The 18,890-nt window shown below is 39.1% G+C and overlaps 1 protein-coding gene across 1 annotated transcript in view; it reads right to left on the bottom strand.

The window, feature by feature from the left end:
• Positions 1-18,890, bottom strand: part of MANBA (mannosidase beta) — a 40,371-nt gene that overhangs the window by 10,752 nt on the left and 10,729 nt on the right. Inside the window, exons 5-12 of the mRNA XM_010217075.2 lie at positions 17,046-17,169; positions 14,731-14,906; positions 11,935-12,045; positions 8,037-8,188; positions 7,065-7,182; positions 4,621-4,707; positions 4,100-4,267; positions 1,162-1,380 (exon numbers count right to left, since the gene is read on the bottom strand). Of these exons, the coding sequence (XP_010215377.2) occupies positions 1,162-1,380; positions 4,100-4,267; positions 4,621-4,707; positions 7,065-7,182; positions 8,037-8,188; positions 11,935-12,045; positions 14,731-14,906; positions 17,046-17,169 (1,155 nt within the window). The remainder of the gene's footprint in view (positions 1-1,161; positions 1,381-4,099; positions 4,268-4,620; positions 4,708-7,064; positions 7,183-8,036; positions 8,189-11,934; positions 12,046-14,730; positions 14,907-17,045; positions 17,170-18,890) is intronic.

The raw sequence follows: 18,890 nt of genomic DNA, 5'->3' as shown, positions 1-18,890 counted from the left end.
CATATTAAATATCTTAGAAAAATAAGAGCTAGCACTCCTTCCAGAATAAGACATTTCACAGGCTAATAGGGCTAAAGACTCTAGGAATACATGCAATCTGCCTCTGAAAACAAATCATCTTGAAATAATGTTTTTTAACTGCAAATAACTATCCGGCATAGCTCACATAAATGAACTATGCTATGTTCCTCTTCTGGCTGGGTTGATTGAGCAATTTTTTGTTGTTGTTTATATGCCTGAAAGTACTGATTATCCCTTAGGAAAAGATAATAAACTTTGTGTGGCAAATTGAAAGGATTATTCCATGCATGAATCTCAACATGATACTCATCTCTGACTGGACAGACAAAGAAAACAACTCTGCTCCAACTAGATAGATAAGGTAGAGCATAAAGCACCAAAATTTGGGGAGAAAAAAAAATCCCCTTAAGAAATTGGCAAAAAGATAAAAAATAATGCACTTTAGAATTTAGCACTATTCGGTATGTGTTGAATTTCTTTCATTTCTACCCTTAGACACAGTCCATGAAAACCAAAGTTAGGGAATCATTATCAACTTATATATTAAACAGAAATATTATTACACTTACTTGTCTCATAATACAGCCCCATTTACCTAGCACAACCACCTGCTCGCTACTGTCGTGAGTTACAACATTGTGTATTTTTTAGTATGCATCCAAAAGAAGAGAAAGACATGTGTAAAAAGAATAAATTTGGAATTATGTTAAGTAAGCAGGGTTGAACAGTAAATGCTTTAACGTTTCCATCAATACAAGCTTCCTCATCCAGGAAGCTCAAAAGAAAATGAAATTTACTGGTTAAGGAAGAAGGAATTTGAAACACAGGTACTCACAAGAAAGTTGCAACACTGTTCTCCAGTGTTCCAATAACAACAGCTATAATAAAACATTACTGATTGTATTAAAATAGGTTCCTCTTGCAACATCAAAGTAAATATACTGGATAATAAAGAGGGAAATAGTTCACTTTGCTCTCCTCTCTATACAGCAAAACACACTCCTACCCCATCTCCCCGCTACCAAACCTAATAATGTATCACCCCAACTACAGCTGTGATGCTGTAGTTTGCTACAGTGATTCACTGCATTCCCAAAATGAGGACAGAAGGGACAGCAAAGTTTGGAAGTCGAGCCTTACCTTTTCCAGTGTACTGAAGGAAGGCCAGGACTGAAATCCATATTCTGAAGCAAAACGGGTTTTAGGATAATGTGTCCAGTCCCAGCAGTCATTGTCATAGTCATAGAAGTGAGTGTCACCATAGTGGGTATCATAAGGATTTTGGGAGATCCAACCTTCTTTAACTGACTCCAAACCATTTGTGGGACTGGATACAACAAAAGGACGGCTCTTATCTTCCTAGAATTAAAAAAATAATAATAATCAATAAAATCGCAGCCCCTCAAGAAGATTAATTTTTTATCATCTGAGTATCTAGACTACATTTTGAAAAGGGGTGCGGGGAGGAGGGAAGGGGAGGAGCATGCCTTTGCCAAAGTTCTGAGTCACCACCTGAAAAAACATTCTCTTTTTGTACCCTGACATTCATCATCATCATCTGCTTAATTACGTTCTTTTTCCTGTACTCAGAGGACAGCTGGGCATAATATCACTTGCTCTGCTGTTCTAAGGGATTCTCTCCTCACATCAAGAGATTTTCTATTTTCTATGGTTCTAAATTCTTAATGAATGCTATTTAAAGCATATCTCGTGAAAAATAAACTCAAGGATCATTAATATTAATACTGTGGCCTCTTTTCTCTATGGAAAAATATTACTTCTGCTGTACTTCTGCGGTGACAAAGTCGTGGTATTTCCCTTTTCTTTTCAGAGCAGCCATGTGAATTTAGCTCTATTAAGGCCGAAGTGTCCTGCTACTAATGCCTGCGTGATAGTGTTGCACGTTGTCATATTGGCTGGCTCTGCATGTTAAGTTAGATGAGACTACATGAAGGGTTACATTTCAAATCATTCAGAGTTGTCTGTATTTATAGCCTCCTTAGTATACTAAATCTTTTATCAGAATCCTGCAAAGCACTGAAGGAATATTTCTCAGGTATAATTCATTCAGCGTCCTACTGATGGTAAGACAGAGACCTGAGCTGTCACAGTCACAAGTTAAAGCAATTGGCTCCAATACAGCAAAGCACTTGAGCATTTTTTGTAATATATTTTTTTAAACACGAGTAATTAACAACTGAAATAATTTACTATAAGATATACTGGATTCTCTGAAGATTTAGATCAGACTTGGAGGTTTAAGTGATATAGTCCAGTTCTGCCAGTAGTTACATGTTTCTTCTGTAGTACACAGGACTTTAGACAATGCCACTGCACGTTTCTTTCTGGCCCGCAAAAACAGTTAATTTCTGTGTTCAAATTAAAGAAAAGTCTCTTCTGAACAGCAACACTGCACAAGTAAATGATAAATAGAAACAACATCCAGCCAGAATATTCCCCTTTGCTGCACATGCACTGGCAAGCAAACCCACACGAGTGATCATAGAAATGGCACAGTGCACCTTTACAAATAGCTTTGTTCGAAAAAGTCGACTGAAACACATATTAAAATAACTGAAATATATATTTCACTTTATTATCTTGATTCTAAAACAGTATTAATATTTAGAATGCATAACTGTTCTCATACCAGCATTTTCAGATTATATAAATAGTTCAAAATAGTGGCCTTCTTTAATAAACTGCTTAATTGCTATTTTAAGTTGCAAGCAAATCCAAGGGACCAAACACAGACCCACCTTATTGACGAACATGTACCATAATTGCAAAACAAAACAAAACATTAACAACACATGAAGGATAGGATCTTAAAATGCAGATACTAGTCAAACTATCAGCCCTTTGAATTTACTATACTCAAGAGCAGCACCCTTCTTAGCCAGTTCTTTCCACACGGTGCCTCGTTTTTATTGCTTCTCCAAGCTCTACCTTTCCTGAAAGAAACAGGATTACAGATTTCTTACGGTACAGCTACTCTGACAATGCCAGTAACCTGCAATAACAAGCAGTAATGTCACTGTCTATCACCTACATACTGATTGCCTGGCTTAGTGCCACGAAACTTCTGGTCAAAGGCCCCAGGACATAAGATGTATCTCATCCTGAAAAGGAGAGAGATTAGATGAATATTATCATATTCTACAGGCAATAATGGCATGTTGCACAAGTGATACTAGGTGGAGAAAAGGCCACTGTTGTTTTTAGGTTAACAAAACACATATCTTCTTGCTAAAGAGATAAGTTCTAATTGGACAAAATATGAGCTTTACATTTCCTCGTTTCACACAGCTATCAGCTAGAAAGGATGCTTGAACACTCACCTGCAGTTCAAGTTTTACGTTCATTAGTCCCTATCTAGCTATGCAATGCCAAATTGGGATTTTCAAATCAGTTTCACTCTACCTATCCAAATAAAAGTTAAAAGTAAATTCCATTGCAGAAGGAACTGAAATACTTCCAGGAAGAGAGGTAAAACTACAAAAACTGCATAAGCGGATAGTGCCAAATCATAGTGGACTTCATGAATTCACATGCTTCTGTCTGCATGTCCACAATTTAAGTCTTGTCTCAAATACTTCACTGTAAAACTGGAAGAAAACACCATTGAGATGTTGCCATTATGAAATTCTACAGTTGCTATTAAACAGCTTGTTAGATCCTTCTTTAGGTATCCTTCAACAAAATCATGGTAAAGAAAATTGACCATCTAGGTTAATTATTTAGCATGTAAAAAGTTTTTCCATTCAGTCATTTGTGGAAGGAGAAAAATGGGAAAGAAAAGCAGAATTCACTAAATTTTCAGGTCTTCCTTATACACCAGAGAACAATAAAGACACCAACGTCATTTTTCAGGGTTTATTCTGCTTTGTGGCTTACTCTTCAATTTTAAAAATTCTCTAAACAAGCTTGGGAAGTTTAGAGCAATTCCTCAATAATATGCTGCATTTCTTTTCCCAAAAGGATAAAAGAATACCTCCACAACACAAATTGCTCCAATAGCAAACATTAAGACCTTCTGCCACACCATATCGCCTCTTAGCTTCTTGAGATCACTTACAGCAAGAACGATTTCCTGGATATTCTTCACATAAAGCATCACATAATCTCTGATATAGACTTCTCTGTCAGCATGAGGTATGGAGAACCAATTGCTTGCAATTGCTGCTTCATTTTCGTTGTTGCCACTCCACAAAATAATCGATGGATGGGATTTCAAACGCCTTACCTGAAATATGCATCATAGTTTCAGAAATCAAGCAGAATTACTTCCTCTAAAGCAAATACTTGTATTAATACTTGAATTACAATCCCGAGAGCACAGGCAGTTCATGTGTTTTTATTCACACTGTTCCCTACACTCCTGAGAAGAAATAGTTTGGACATGAGAAAGGCCCCTATCTCTGCGTGGCTGATCACTCCTGTAAGTTAAAGAGGATTTAGCAAGGTAAGTTTTTGTGCCTCCTACCTAAACGTACACTAACAAATACCTTCTAATAAACATTTTTGCAAACCTAAATCTTATAGTTAATCAAAACTAGCTAATGGGAAACACTTCTTAGATGCACACAGACAAAATACCTGATGAGTAACTTCTGCTCTCACTGATTCCAAGTAATTCTGATCAGTTGGATACAGTGCACATGCAAACATAAAGTCCTGCCAAATCTAGAGAGAACAGAAAATATAAAGATCTGTTAGTAAATCATCCTTCCTACTTCAACAATATGCAATTTTCAGGATGCACAATCCTTTGTTCAGACAGAAGTTATTTGTGTTAAAAAGAATGACACCAAAAGATGTAATTTAATATACTTGAAAAGTATCACTAAAAAAAATCAGATTCTCCGTGGGCCTCAGCATGTACACATTCCATAGTGATTTTCCCAGGTATTGGAAATAACAAACATTTATCCTGAAGAACCAGACCTTGCCAGCCTTCAGCAGTCAGAGGAACATTTATCAGGAGGATGGATTTCAATAGCTTTCAACAGAATAGTTAGAATGCTTGCTCTGCTGAGACATTAATATGGGAAAAGAACTCCTTTAGCCGAAACGAACAGTTTTGTATTTACTGCTTACATGTTTAACAAATCTCAAACACTTATTAGAAGGAATAATGCTTCTGATAAAATATTGAACACACTTAACAGAAATCCGAGTGTACTTCCTAGCAAAATATTTCCATAGTTAATTGGTAAACTAATGTTTAAAAGAACCTGCCTTACCCGGTTGGGAGAGAAACAAACTAGATATTCTAACAGCAGTGATCATTCTTGTCAAGAAAGATCAAGTAGACAGAATCACAGAAAAGCAAGACTTTTGATTCAGCAGTAATCTCTTTAATTTGTAATTTTCAAGCAATAGAAAAAGAGAAAATGGAGCAGCCTAATGAAATGGATAAGACTACTTTACAAGTTCCACTTTTTTAATTTACAGTTTAGAGAGTGCTATCTTACAAATATTAATGGAAAGAACTCTCTGAGGAACACGTGAACCTAAACAGGAGAGCCCTCCTCATCAGACTGCACTTCTCTGAACACTACACCACATAGATAAGGGAGAGAGCCAGCTCAGATCCTCATGCAATTGTGTGCTTGTAGTAAAAAAGTGCTTTTCCATGACTCCACGACATGTAAAGCTCTAACAGGAAAAAAGAACTAAAGAACTATTCAGAATCCTTCAGCCACTGTGTCCAGGCAAAATTCTCTGTATGAAAAGAAACACTTTCTCTATTTCCCTCAGTAAATCACCAAAGTTTTCCCTTAAGCACAATTCGACTTGGAAGTGTTTTTATGCCTTTGCAAGGTCATCAGAGAAAACATAACCAACAGCCTCTATTCTGGAGGGTGGAAGCCATAGATGTTAAAGGTCCAATTTTCAGCATCTTCGTGCTGTTTTGGCTGCTAAATAAGGTCTGCACAAGCATGGATGCAAGTGGCATACATAGACACCAATTGTCAAAACCAAAAGAACTACCAATACTCAGAAGCCCTGAAAATCAGGGCACTCATTCTGATGACCAAAAGAGAAAAAAAAAAAGGATGTAATATTCATTTTACACCAAGGATGCAACATCTATTTTCCACCCACCAAGCACAGACTGCAGAAGGATAGCAATTTTCTGATTCCCTAGTTAAAATCACAATGTACTGGTTTTCTGTTTTTATGCTATATAGTAAGATCAAACATGCATCTTGGGATTTTCACAGCAGGTGCAACTTGGCCTTCACTCATCAAGTCATTATTTCATCAAAACTTATTAAAATGTGCCTCCAAGCTCACTCAAAGGTACTCATCCAGAATCATCAGTGTTTGCAGCCAGCAGGTGTTCCCCTTACAGCTACATTTATACTCAATTAGAGCACGTTCAAAACGTCCCTTTGGGTGAGGCCTTCCACGCTTAGCCTCAGGCCAGGTTAAATGGTTTTTCTAGAAAGTTTAAATAAAAAACCAAAACAACACAAAAAAAAACAGTTATCGTGAAACTGGTAAAATGTAGAACTGGGGGAGAGGTACTGTATATAAAGTTAAGAGTTTTAGTCTGACAAGGAATAGGATACATTGAGTCAAAGGCACAAGTCTGTAACTCCAATTTCGGGAAGAATAAGAGATACAAGGGAAGACAGCAGGGAAGAAAGCCAGGGGACAAAGTTGAGATTCTGGTTAGGGAAGGGTGGTGGCAAGAAGCAAGGAGCACAGAGTTGCAGCCTTAGCTATAAGAGTAAAATACAAGCTGGGATTCTAATATAAAGACTGCAAAAACATCACTGCTGGTTTCAACAGACTAAATAATGAGCAACTGCCCAAACCCCAACAAAATAAAATCAGAGAAAAAAAAATCCACACACACACAAAACCAGTTTGATCTGACTTTTCAGGTTTCTACTCTATCAGATCCTTTGGAAAGATAAGTCAGAATTAATATATAAATTCTCCAACTTTGTTCATTTAGGAAGTCTGTATTTACAATTTCTTGACAGTTTTTTTTTAAATACATGACCTCTATTTTTTTTTTTTTTTACCATTATTCCAAGCTCATCACAAATATCATAAAATTCATCTTGCTCATAAACTCCTCCTCCCCAGACCCGGAGTGCATTCATGTTAGCATCTGCTGCAGACTTCAAGAGTAGCCAATATCTGTCAAATTGAAAAAAAAAAAAAAAAAAAAAAAAAGTTAATCACTAGCACAATCCAAGACTTAACTCCAACAGAAACTGGCCTTTTTGATACTTTCCAAACTTGTGCATGTCCACATGGAGGTCTCAAAAAGCAATATCTGCACAGACGTTCCTTGGTCCTGTTACCACTTACAAAACAGATGGGGGTGGCACATGCAAGTAAGTGCTTTTACAGAAATATTTGCAGGACCAGATTTAAAAATATTGTATTTTATTAATCACATAGTTCTTCTCTCCTTAGTTACTGCTTACTTTAAATATCAATCACAAGTTCAGATTCTCTCAAACCTTTTCTAAACACCTTCAGAAACTTGAACCTTCCACCTACGTTTCACAATGCATAGTGAGAAAGAGGGAAGAGGAGAAAGATACCATGACCCTGAAGGGATTCATGCCCAATTTCTTGGGCCTGAAGCTGGAGCAAGATGGGAAGAGGAAAAGAGGCTGGTATGCACTTGCATCTCCCTGCACTACATGGGCTGGGACATTGCTGAAATACCGCACCAGGTCCCCAGCTTCTGAGTACCAATGAGCACATGAACACATCCCAGGCACTATGATAAGACATTCTGAGGACATCTCTAAAACATTCCAAAATGCCAGCAGTCCTGCAGCCAATAAAAACTTAAATGCCGCCTTGAATATCACTCAATTCTATTAATATTATTTAAGCCCCAAGTCTTTGCTCCCTGGACTACAACAGTTAGTGTTTGACTTTGAATGAAGTCCCAGCCTTTAATACTATCATTCAGTAGAGAATCAGGAGGAGATAAAATGATCCTTTCTCCCTAGAGGACATCAAAGGTGGCTTACGTGTCATAGGTCACTCTGTCCTGGAAAGAATCTGCTGGTATCCAGTTTGAGCCCTTCATGAAAATGGGTCGGTCATTGATTCTGAAGTAGAAACTGAGACCTGGTGACCCAGAAATAGGCTCCTGAACAAGTTCTACTGTACGAAAATAGGCCTGTGAAAAAAAAGACACTTGGGTTTAAAGCAGACAAAAGGAGAAAGTATCAGAAAGAAAAAAATATGAAAGTAATTTATCTTAACACTAACAACTTAGACATGAAACCATGTCTTGTTTTCCTGACATATATAATACTAAATGCCTGCTTGATCAAAAAACACTTTAACAAGGCTAAAAAAGGCATTCCACTGATAACCCTACCTACTTTTGAGACTGCAGGAACTTTAAAGTATGTCTTTTCTCTGAATGTTTAGCTTGCATTCAGTGAAAGCAAAATGCACTTCTCTTAAAAAATATGTCATTTCAGGTCAAATCAAGGGGAAGAAATACACATACAAATAAAAAATGCTCGAGAGGAATTGAAACCCTCTGGCCATCACAGCTGTATTTGAGCAGCACAGTCAGGAGTAAGGTTTCACAGAGACCAGTTCAGCTAAATAACCACCAACTTGGCATAAGGTGTTGAAGGTCATTTCAGATAAAGGCACAGTCACAAGAGAGCAGTTAGCTGACTGCAATAATACGCTGTGTTGAACCCTTCTTTGTGGAGATGTCTTTCTCCACTTCTTCCAGGGCAGAGAGAGAATAGCTGTGATTTTAGGCACCTGCACAGCTACAAGATATTATAGAATGTGTCTCTTCCAAGATCCTGTTTTTTGCCCTTTTTCCCCCTCCTTGTTCCACCTCATCTCCCCTAGATTAGAAAGAAAATGCTTTTTCCTTGTGATACCCATTTGCTCCTTATCACAGGGAGAAAGTTGAGAAATCAAAGAATGAGAAGGAAAGCAAATGAGGAATTTCAGCCAACATGCTCCAGAGGACAGGAATTTTTTTTTTAAATCAAATCTAGGCTACCTTTAAACTAGCAACCCCTCCTTCAAATAACTATTTGCCATACTATTTCAAAAGATCAGGTTGTAGAGTACAGATCACTCTCTATCAGAAGTTGGAACTCTACAGTTGGAACAAGTAAACCACCTATTCTTACAATTTATTTTTTGCACATTCATTTTAACATGAAAACTTGAATAAAACGCCCAGTATTCCATTAAAGTTTTCACGGTTCCCCTGAATACTGAAGGTTAATAAAAAACTACATATTTGTACTTTACGATACTAGCTAAAACGTACTGACCTCCCTCCAGTGAATTCAACCATGCGAAGAAAAACTCCTCAAGCTCTAGCATGACTTTTCTGTGGCTCAAAAACTAAAAGGAGTAGGATTTATAGTAAGGGTTCCCAAAGTATTTGGGAGCTCCTCTTAATGGATGCTATCAAGCAAGTTGGCCTGCCTCAAAGTGCACTTGTAACGAGCACTCCCATTACAGAAGTGATGCGATGTCGCTCAAGTGGAACTCCTGAAACTGGCCAAATCTGAGGCAATCTGAGAGACTGAGACATCCAGACAGGACCAATCATACAGCACGAGCCAGGGGAGCAGCTTCTCAGTGGCATTTCATGTCCCCAGGCCTCTAGGGCTCAGTGTGTTTGTGCTCCCTCAGGCTGGATCTAGCACACGTGAGGATACATCCCTCTGACTAGGACAAGTTTGGCCACTTTGAAACTCAAGGTGATGGACAGGTCTTGCTGCTCTCCTATACGAACATTTCTCCTAGTCTTGGAGTGCACAGAGGAAACCTTGTGGCCACCACAACCCCAGCGCGCAGCTGGTTCTGCGCACAGTCACGAAGTCACGCTGGTCATGTGCGAAGGCTTTGTACCCAGCAAGTGGCCCATTAATCACATCTGGGATTCCCAGATTTTACAGGTCAGAAAAAAGCTACAGGGTAAAGATGTCCAGAGCTAAAGCAAGATCACAGAACACCCTGGTGATTTAGTAAATTAGCACACAGCATGAAAGCAGCGTGAGAACTAAGAAGCCAAAAGGAAAGACTTCTGGAAGTTATGCTAAAAGGCCTGCGGAAAAAGAGAATGGAAAAAGAGAGGAAAGGAGGGGAACACAGCTGTAGGTTGCAATCTTCCAAGTACTAAAATAGCATCAAGAAATAAAAAAAAAAATCTCTGATTACAATGAAGAATAAATAAACATAATGGGGAAATGGAGTCCAGATCCAAACAAATCTCTAAAGCAGTAATGAAAGAGGCAATAAAATCCTTGATGTAGGGATGGCAGCTTGTCAATTATAGAGTTGGATACACCCTCTCCCAAGAAAAACAGTTTTATTCTACAAAAACCTCTGGCTATGACTTTGTTTCATGCTATCCTGAGAAACAAACTTCAAACCAAACAACGCAGATGGGGAAAACAAAGCAAAATAGAAAAGCCTGTCCAGGATGCTGGCCATAACTGTTTTGTTTTTTTTTCCCCTGCTACTCCTTCCAAAAGAGCAGGTACTTCCCTCAGCCAACGGTTCCCAGCACAGCTGGCCAAAGCCCCAGAGAGCTCGACATAACTGCAAACCAGGAGATTTCCCCAGAGGCTTTCCCAAAGGATTAGTTAACATCTTGGGAGACTAAGAAACCAAAGTTTCTTGGGAGACATAGCAGAAGCAAAGCAGTCCAGCCAGTGGGATCTGATACAAGACTTGAAGGGTTCTTGGGCAGGGGGAAAACATGGGTATCTTTTGTAGACCATGAAGTCTCTGTGACCAAAAGTCACAGTGCTCTATAAAATGGCCAGATGCAACTGCCCAGGTGTAATCAATTAAATTTCTTGGCACTGTATAAGTTTCACATAACAAACGAATTTTCCCTTTTTTCCTGCTTTATAGCTGGAAATTTTCTACAGCCTGTTTTTCCAAATGTAATATGCTGTGTCTTTTGTTGTTGCTGTTTTGAAATTGTATCGCTAATACAACAAGGCATTATTATTGGAACTTTAAAAATCAAACAAAAGGCCTAACCTTAAAAGACTAAGACTTTCGAAATTCCTGTTTTTCCTATGACTTTCCACTAGCATAAATGTTACAAAGAATAGCAGTTCAGAAACCTGGTGACCAGACTAGCTTTTAGTGAAGCAGTACTCATCAGAGACACCTAATAAATGTAGACATTTACTTGGTTGTTTCCACATGCTAATGGCATGAGAGGCCCTGTCTAATTTGTATGATTTTTTTTTTCAGTGGATAATTGAAGACCACCTTTTCTAGGCTTCTTAGTAAACACCGCACAGAGAGTTATACAGACAGTGCATTCCAGGAATCCTTACACAAACATCCCTAAATACTACTTTGGTGGTCCTACTTAAGATGTTTCACGCCTCTAAAACATTAAGCACGTCTAACATATTCTAATAAATGAAGCTATGTTAGCTTTATAAGAAATATACCCTATCCCACAATTTTTTAAAACACTGAATTAACAAGAAAAATCCCAGTAAATAAGCAAACCTCCCTCTCCACATTAATTTATATAAACATAAAAGGACTTTTCAGGACATGACACAAACCCATCAGAATCACATTTCAAGTCAAAGAGTGCTTTTCTTCCTTAAGGCAGAAAATTTAAGAAAAAACAAGCATCTTTTTGGAGGTTTTCAAATAATTGCAAGACATTCTCCAGGATGTATGCAAGTAAAAGTGCTTAAAAAGGTTAAGGCTGCCAGAAAACTGTTTAATATATGTACTGTGACATTAGAAAGCTCTTATTTCTCATTTATTTCTCATATCCTCACATGAAAATTATAAAGAAGGAAAATGCCCAGGAGCACTAGATACCTGCCATGCAGGGCAGCCGTCCTAACATTAGTGCGCTACCAGCTGTAATCAAGTTGAAGGACTCACCTTGGAAAATTTCTCAATCTTGTGTCCTGCTTCCATGGTGAAAACAGTTGTCACATTGTATCCAGTTTGCTTTCCATGTCCATTTGGCCACCATGTCTCTACTGTAGCACTCTTGAACATAAAACAATGAAGGTCAGAGTATAATGAACCATAACACACAGCTTTGGACACTGTGGAGTGAATTACTACAAGCCTAATGAGTTTATGTGCCTCAGCTGAGCTATGGTAACTGGGATCTCTCAACCAGCTGCACCTGCAAGGTGAAAAGTATTTGCACTGTAGACAGAAGTATGAGGCTATCACCTCATCTTGTGTCCACTGCGGCCACAAGCATGCATAAACACGCATGCAAACATCCAGCTCTTATCCCTCAGTTGAAGTACACTGACTTAATATTCCACCAAGATTTAAATATCTGAGTCTTAGGACAGGCTTTGTTCACCCTGCTTTGTACTTCACTCCCTGCCCTTGTACCACCAAGTCCATTTACACTGTAGCCTTCTGCAGAAGAAGCAGGTCCCGCTCTGACTGCTACAATAGGGATTCAGTCTCACTTGGCACCTAGGCACTACAGAGGGATTGCTACCAAATAAGCATGTAAGACACAACTGGGTCTTTTTTGGGCGCAATAAAATAGTAGTAATAATAATAGCAATTTCCACTGATCATCAGGAGTTTTGTATCTTCTTCCTATTTTTGCTTTTCCTAATTGCTCCTTTTATCTACCATAAGAAATATTCTGTATACAGAAGTGACACTTTTCAGCTGTCATCTTGGTATGTGACCACACTGAGTGTTTGAGTTGTGTCAAGCTTTTAAGTCAAAAAAAAAAAAATTCTCTCTTTTCAGTGCTGTCTGCTTTGTCTCAATGGTTTTTTATCATCTCATTACTACTCAAAATGTTCATTTTTACAACTATAAAAAAACCCGCCTCTAGGAAGACAGTATGACTTAGTCACACACAGTAATATTTACGTAATGAATTTCCTATAACTATGTCTCTATCCCAATAGCATGCTTCTGCTGCTCAATTCTACTGCCAAGATGTGTCAGCTGAGTGTTATCGCACAGAGCTTGGGGAAAGCAATCAAACAATGGATGGATCCCTGCTGAGCAGAGCCATGTAAGGAGAGCTTTGAATTTTTCAAACAAAATGAGGCCAGAGAGCTGCTCAACAATAAGCTTTGCTGCAGCCGCGCTGCAACAGAATCACCAATACATTCACATTTCAGCCTCTGGGACCTGCAGTTGCTGTAGCTGCCCGTGTTGGTGCGCGAGCCCTTGAGATGCAGGCACACAAACGGAAGCTGTGCATGCCCCGGCAGCGAGGCAGCGTTTGCAGCATGATGGAGCAGCTCACTGGCCACCAGTGATGTCACCCCCATGCGGGTGAACAAAATGCCATCACACCAAAAACACAGCACCCGGGATGCTGCTCCATATCCTGGGCTGTATGCACCACCCAAACCAACACCATCTTCACAGCAAAATCTGCAGTGAGCTCTCAGCCAGGACTCTGTTTCCAGCGAGGTCTCTCTCTAACATGCGCCATGCAAGCCTGTCGTACAGAGCAAGAGCTCTGTGCTCGGTGACACATGAGAATGCTCCATAGGGCTTCCCGACGCATCAGCTGCTGTGAATTTGTGCAGTGAAACCCTTCGTGCACAAAGAGTAACAAAGCACGGCTGTTCCCTCCACTCCGAACAGTGTTTCCTCACATGCCACCAACGGATCTCTTCCAAGTTTGGGGGTAGGGCAACAAACTGAAATAAAATCACTTTTAAAGTTTCGCATCACAGCGCCTGTTCAATGGAATCCCTGAAAGGGCTAGGCAGAGACTGTTGTTTGTAAACACAACCAGGCATGGATAATCACCCACGTAACTTGCATGTCAAATGCCAACAGTAACAAAAATGTTACATTTGTATGTTTTTATTTTATGTATAAAACAAAGCATATGGAGCAGCTGAGTGTACATATTAAAACTCAAATACCCTGCTTGTCCTTAACAGATGCTTTTTCTCTACTCAAGCTGACAAGAGGACTCGGGAACACCTATCTAATACAGTCAAGCCGGGGAAACAAATGCAGAGTTACACAGCAAGAGACACAATTAGCAAAGGCCAGTAAAATATACAGAGGTCACTGTATACCCTCAGACGTTACAAACTGTCAGACTTGTCAAAGCCCAAAGACCCTGGTCTTTTCAATCCTCCCTTTTCAACAGAGTCATGCCCTCAACACAGCATGCTTTGCCTTCCTGCATTTCCTGCTGTCCTTAACCAAGTGCAATGTAAGCAAGCACAGCTCCACAAATTTTACCCTAAATTCCCTGCCAGCCAGAGATCACATTGGGGAGGTATCCTCTCTCTCTCAGGAGAGCCAAGACAGAGCCAAGCACATTCCAGTATATTCTAATCCCACTCAATCCAGTGAACAGCAGCCTGAGAGACAAGATACCTGCTGTCAGTAAATAAAAAGTGACATACAGGATCCAAGGGTTATTTACTTAGGTAGCTCATTTGACAGTGGCCAGTGATGAGGACGTCTTTCTGTTTTCTGGTAAGGGAAAGCCTTCATCAATTTTTGCACACTGAGCTATGCAGCCCCACAGAAATCATTTTTTAAGAGAGAAAAAGAACTGTTCCTCTATCCTGGAAGTGGTGCTGCACCGTTATTAAAGTGAGGAACAAAAAAGGAAGCGGAAAGAGGACCAAGACTGGTATGGAAGCAGACAGACAAACTGGAAGCCAGGGAAACACTTTATATTTGGCGAGGGTCTCCATCACCCCTTACCTTGTTGATATTTACAAGCAGCACAATGCTGCCTTCTCCAGGCTGAAGCTTCACACTGAATGTTTGCTGCGTTTGCAACTTGGGGATGCTCACCGTCACAAGACCTGAAATCGGCTTGGAGCTGACTACATCAAATATAGACTCAATCTGAAGACTCCACTGCTGAGCACTCTTTTCTAAGTGAAAGGGGAGAAAAAACAATAATTTAGGAATTACATTTACATATCTATTAATTAACATGATCACTCATTAAAGAAATGATTCAAAATCCTCAGCTTAAATTAAACAGTTTTGAGACTGTATTTGACCCAGACCTATCAAGTTATTCTTCACTGCTTAGCACACTTGCTATGTGTGTTTACATCTGCTGACTCAGGAAACAACTACATGGTGTGATGGATATTTTATAGTTCACTTTCCTCTCTTTTTTTTTTTTTCACTCCAAAACTATCCAGGGTTTTTTGGAGTTCTGTGCAAGTCAGAGAATGTGAAACCAATTACTCTATCATTAGGAAGGGTATTTTTCCCCACCAACTCCCACAGACATTATATTTTCTTTTAGTCAGCATTCACATGAACATGGTCCTCTTTGGGAAAAGATTGTAATCACAGGGCAGTACAATCACTTTTGTCTATGAAACAAAAACAGTATTAACAGAAAACTAGCCCAATTCATCCTGGAGTCACTAGACAAAATGAATGGAGTTATGCTGGGATGAATTTGGCCCATTGTGTCTAGACTTGACAGGCTGCATCTTTGTATCCCTTCGACCACCAAAGTGTGGTAGAGAAAACACATCAATGACTTGCCCAAGATCTCACCACAGTCGCCTCAGAGAGTCCTCTCCTTTACAAAACAACTTACTGATTAAAGCAATTTGAGGTCAAGGATTTCATGATTAATGCTCAAATTCCCCATTAACTTTAGCCACTTTATTATCTATCTACAAGCATAGCCTATCTAATCCTCTACTTTAAATATTATAGATAGACATCTATCTAGCAAAAGTAAATCATATAGAAAGCAAAGAAAACATCTAAAACTAGAATTATGATACACTTTGTTTACATTATTAATTGCTTGCTTTGTCTTTATATGTATATATTTTAGTTCTCACAGAAGAGAAAGTTCCTTGCAAAAGCAAAAAATTACATTCTGCCTTTGAAGGTTAAATTACACCCAGTACTACCCAGAGAGGAATGATTTTTGGAGATATTGAAAGGGTTAGCCCCCTCACACCAGGGCAAACATTACAGCACATTTTATGTCCCCTCCAAGAAATCCCAGCCTACTCCTGAAGTGCTTAAACTGCAGGCCCTGGGCACACAAGTCAGGAACAATGAATCCTTTACAGATTCACTGGGCAAACGGCTGTGATACCAAAGCTGAAGAGCAATGTATGCACAGCTCAAATCCAAGTTGTTCACTTACTCTTTATTTTTCCAGTGTTTTATGTTTGAATGTTAATAAGCTCTGGCTCCAAAGCACTGTCTGCCAAACCAAGGGGATTTGCTCTCTGCTTATCCAGAGAGCAAGACTTCACTTACCAGAAGGTGGAGTTGTGGGAATGAGGGAGGGATCAGAAAACATTTTTACGATAATCGAGTTGTAGGCAGCACACAGCGTCTGTGCTGGGGCTTTCCATGGAAATTCCAGTCACGTTAATTTTAGCTAAGACCTGCATCTATTTCAGGAAGCTTTAAAAGCATCCAGGGAATGACGTCTTCCTCTTTTATTCATAAACAACAACTCTATCGCCAAAGGGTGAAATTCAACCCAGTGCAGAGGACACACGTGCTAGTCTTTACTCCGCTGAAGCCTGGGCTCAACATGTGGCAAAAGCAAGCACACGGGTGGTCTAGTAGTGGGCACATTATCTCTTAAACAGAGTTTCAACAGAAAATTAACTATTTTCATTTTTGCTTGGCAAAAAGATCAGAAGGACAAAGGAAAAAACGAAAGACCACAGCAGGGGAGAAAACCGGTTAGGTAAGTCAGGGAGGAAGAATGCAAGAGGCTGTCCTCTCGTATTGCAGACTTAGCAAAATATCCTTGCATAGCCTGGCTGCACTTCTGTTTTAAACGACATGTCAAGTCCTGAAAACTCTGGGCCCTTGAAACTAGTGTTAACAGTTCTTATCACCACTGCTTATACTGAAGCACTGTCTCAAGACCTAAATGGGTGTGTTGTGGTAAGCACTCTATATTCAGTTGTGAAAAAACAACATCTTTCCTAAATGGAAGTTAATTGAGCCTAACAATGAAATGGCCTGTATTCCAAGGGCGAAACAACAATAAAAAGTATATAGCTTACCAAAGAAGGGAGTCAAAGTGAAGTAAATCAAGTGGTAATGGTTATAGGCCTCAATCCTAACATCTTTCCAGATTCCTTGAGTGGGAAAAGAAGGGCCCCAGTCCCAGCTAAAGGAACACTGCTCCTATAATACAGAGTGATTAGGTTACAGTTGCCCAATTTTCACACAGAAATCTCTGCTGTTTCAGAAGTAAAAATGATTTGCTATGTAGAAACAAAATACTGCCATGTACTCCAGATTTTTTTTTCCCATTTTCCACCAACTCAAGGTAGCCTACTGCCTACTGATTTTTTTTTTATTACTCTTTCACTAAAACTTTGCTGGTACATACATTAAAAATACAAGTTTGTATGAAATATTCATACATATCAGAATTTAATACTAGTGAGAAACCAAAACACCACCCTACCTCATGAGCTTTACAAACATAATAAAGACTAAAAAAAAAAAAAAAAAGTTGGCAGGTTACTCTCAGATCAACTCTGAATTATTTTAGTTTTAAAGACAGGGCTTGATTCTACATCTAAAAGACAAAATAAGCGGCAAACTGACTACTACAAATACTAATCACAATTAAAATTATATATCAAATTAAAAAATCAAAGGTACCTCTGAAACTTTTTACCCTTTAATTTTTGCAGTAACATCACAGATTAGTACAAGAAAAGAGATGTGCATATCTGTTGGGTGCATTTGTGTAGTTCAGTCATGTACACAATTTCTTTCTTTCTACGTTTCTCCCACACAAAAACAAAAGGAACAAACCCGTGGCTGAGAAAAAGCTTAGATCGAGTTCTAACATCAGAATAACCAACAAAACTACATAATTCTGATCCGACAGCCCCTAGGTTGCTTTGCCGTTAGTTGTTTTTTTAAACCATGTCAGACTTCCAGCTAACAAGGCCCCTTGAAGACATCTACGCAGCTGCCCTCCACACTTCATGCAGCCCCAGCCCCCAAAGCAAACACAATAGATCTCCTCAAAGTCTTGTACAGTGACCTACAGTTCTAAATTTAGCAACTAATAACTTACAGCCAAGGCATACTAACTTTGGCAAACCGCATTTCACAAGCCTGGCCTATCCCTTGCCTCCTTGCAGTCTGAGGGCCTGCCTGCCTATCAAGTTGCAAAAGAGCCTTCCAGGAAGCAAGCGCTGAACCTATTTCAAGTGTAAGAACAGGGACAATACATTCTTAGAAAACAACCCAGATTGAAAATAACCTTCCCTTTATAAAAAAATAAACCAATTTTTCATTGACAGATTGTCAAGTTTCACTAATAACATTGCAGAGACTATCAGAAATAATTTCTCATGAGAAAAATACACTCGTATAATTAAACTACATTACTAGTGAAAGGCTTATGTTTGACCCCAAATTTTTACTAAGACTTAAAATAGTTTGCTGCATTTAATACGGAACTTTAGATGTATAAACAGCACTCCATTACTTTAAGCTTGTAAGCTCCTAGCTTACTTCAGAAATGTCCAGGCGCATTTGTTTACTTTTGAAAGTTACCATCTCTGCTGTTGTCACCTTATATGTGGAATGAAAAATGTTTTTGGATATATCTGAAGCAGCTTCCTAACACAGTCAATCAATTCCTCTGAGGAAGAGCACTAAGAGACTTTCTTACAGGTTTAAAGGTTCAGGTTCAGCTCAGTAAAGTACAAAAACCATTCCTGGCCCTCTTCGCTCTATAAATAAGACTACAGCTGTTCAAGTGCTATCTTCCTTTCAAGCTTCTCCCTGCCCTGATTTCTAAGAAATACGGTGGAGACAGCACATGGACTCAGAACCGAACAACCCTCTAAAATGCAGTAAAAATAAAAGCATCATGTTGT

Source organism: Tinamus guttatus, unplaced genomic scaffold (assembly GCF_059628265.1).
Source record: "Tinamus guttatus ecotype Peru unplaced genomic scaffold, ASM5962826v1 Tinamus_guttatus_pri_ptg000202l, whole genome shotgun sequence".
NCBI lineage: Eukaryota > Metazoa > Chordata > Aves > Tinamiformes > Tinamidae > Tinamus > Tinamus guttatus.
The sequence above is the reverse complement of the archived record's forward strand: the minus strand, read 5'-3'. Positions and strand labels throughout refer to the sequence as shown.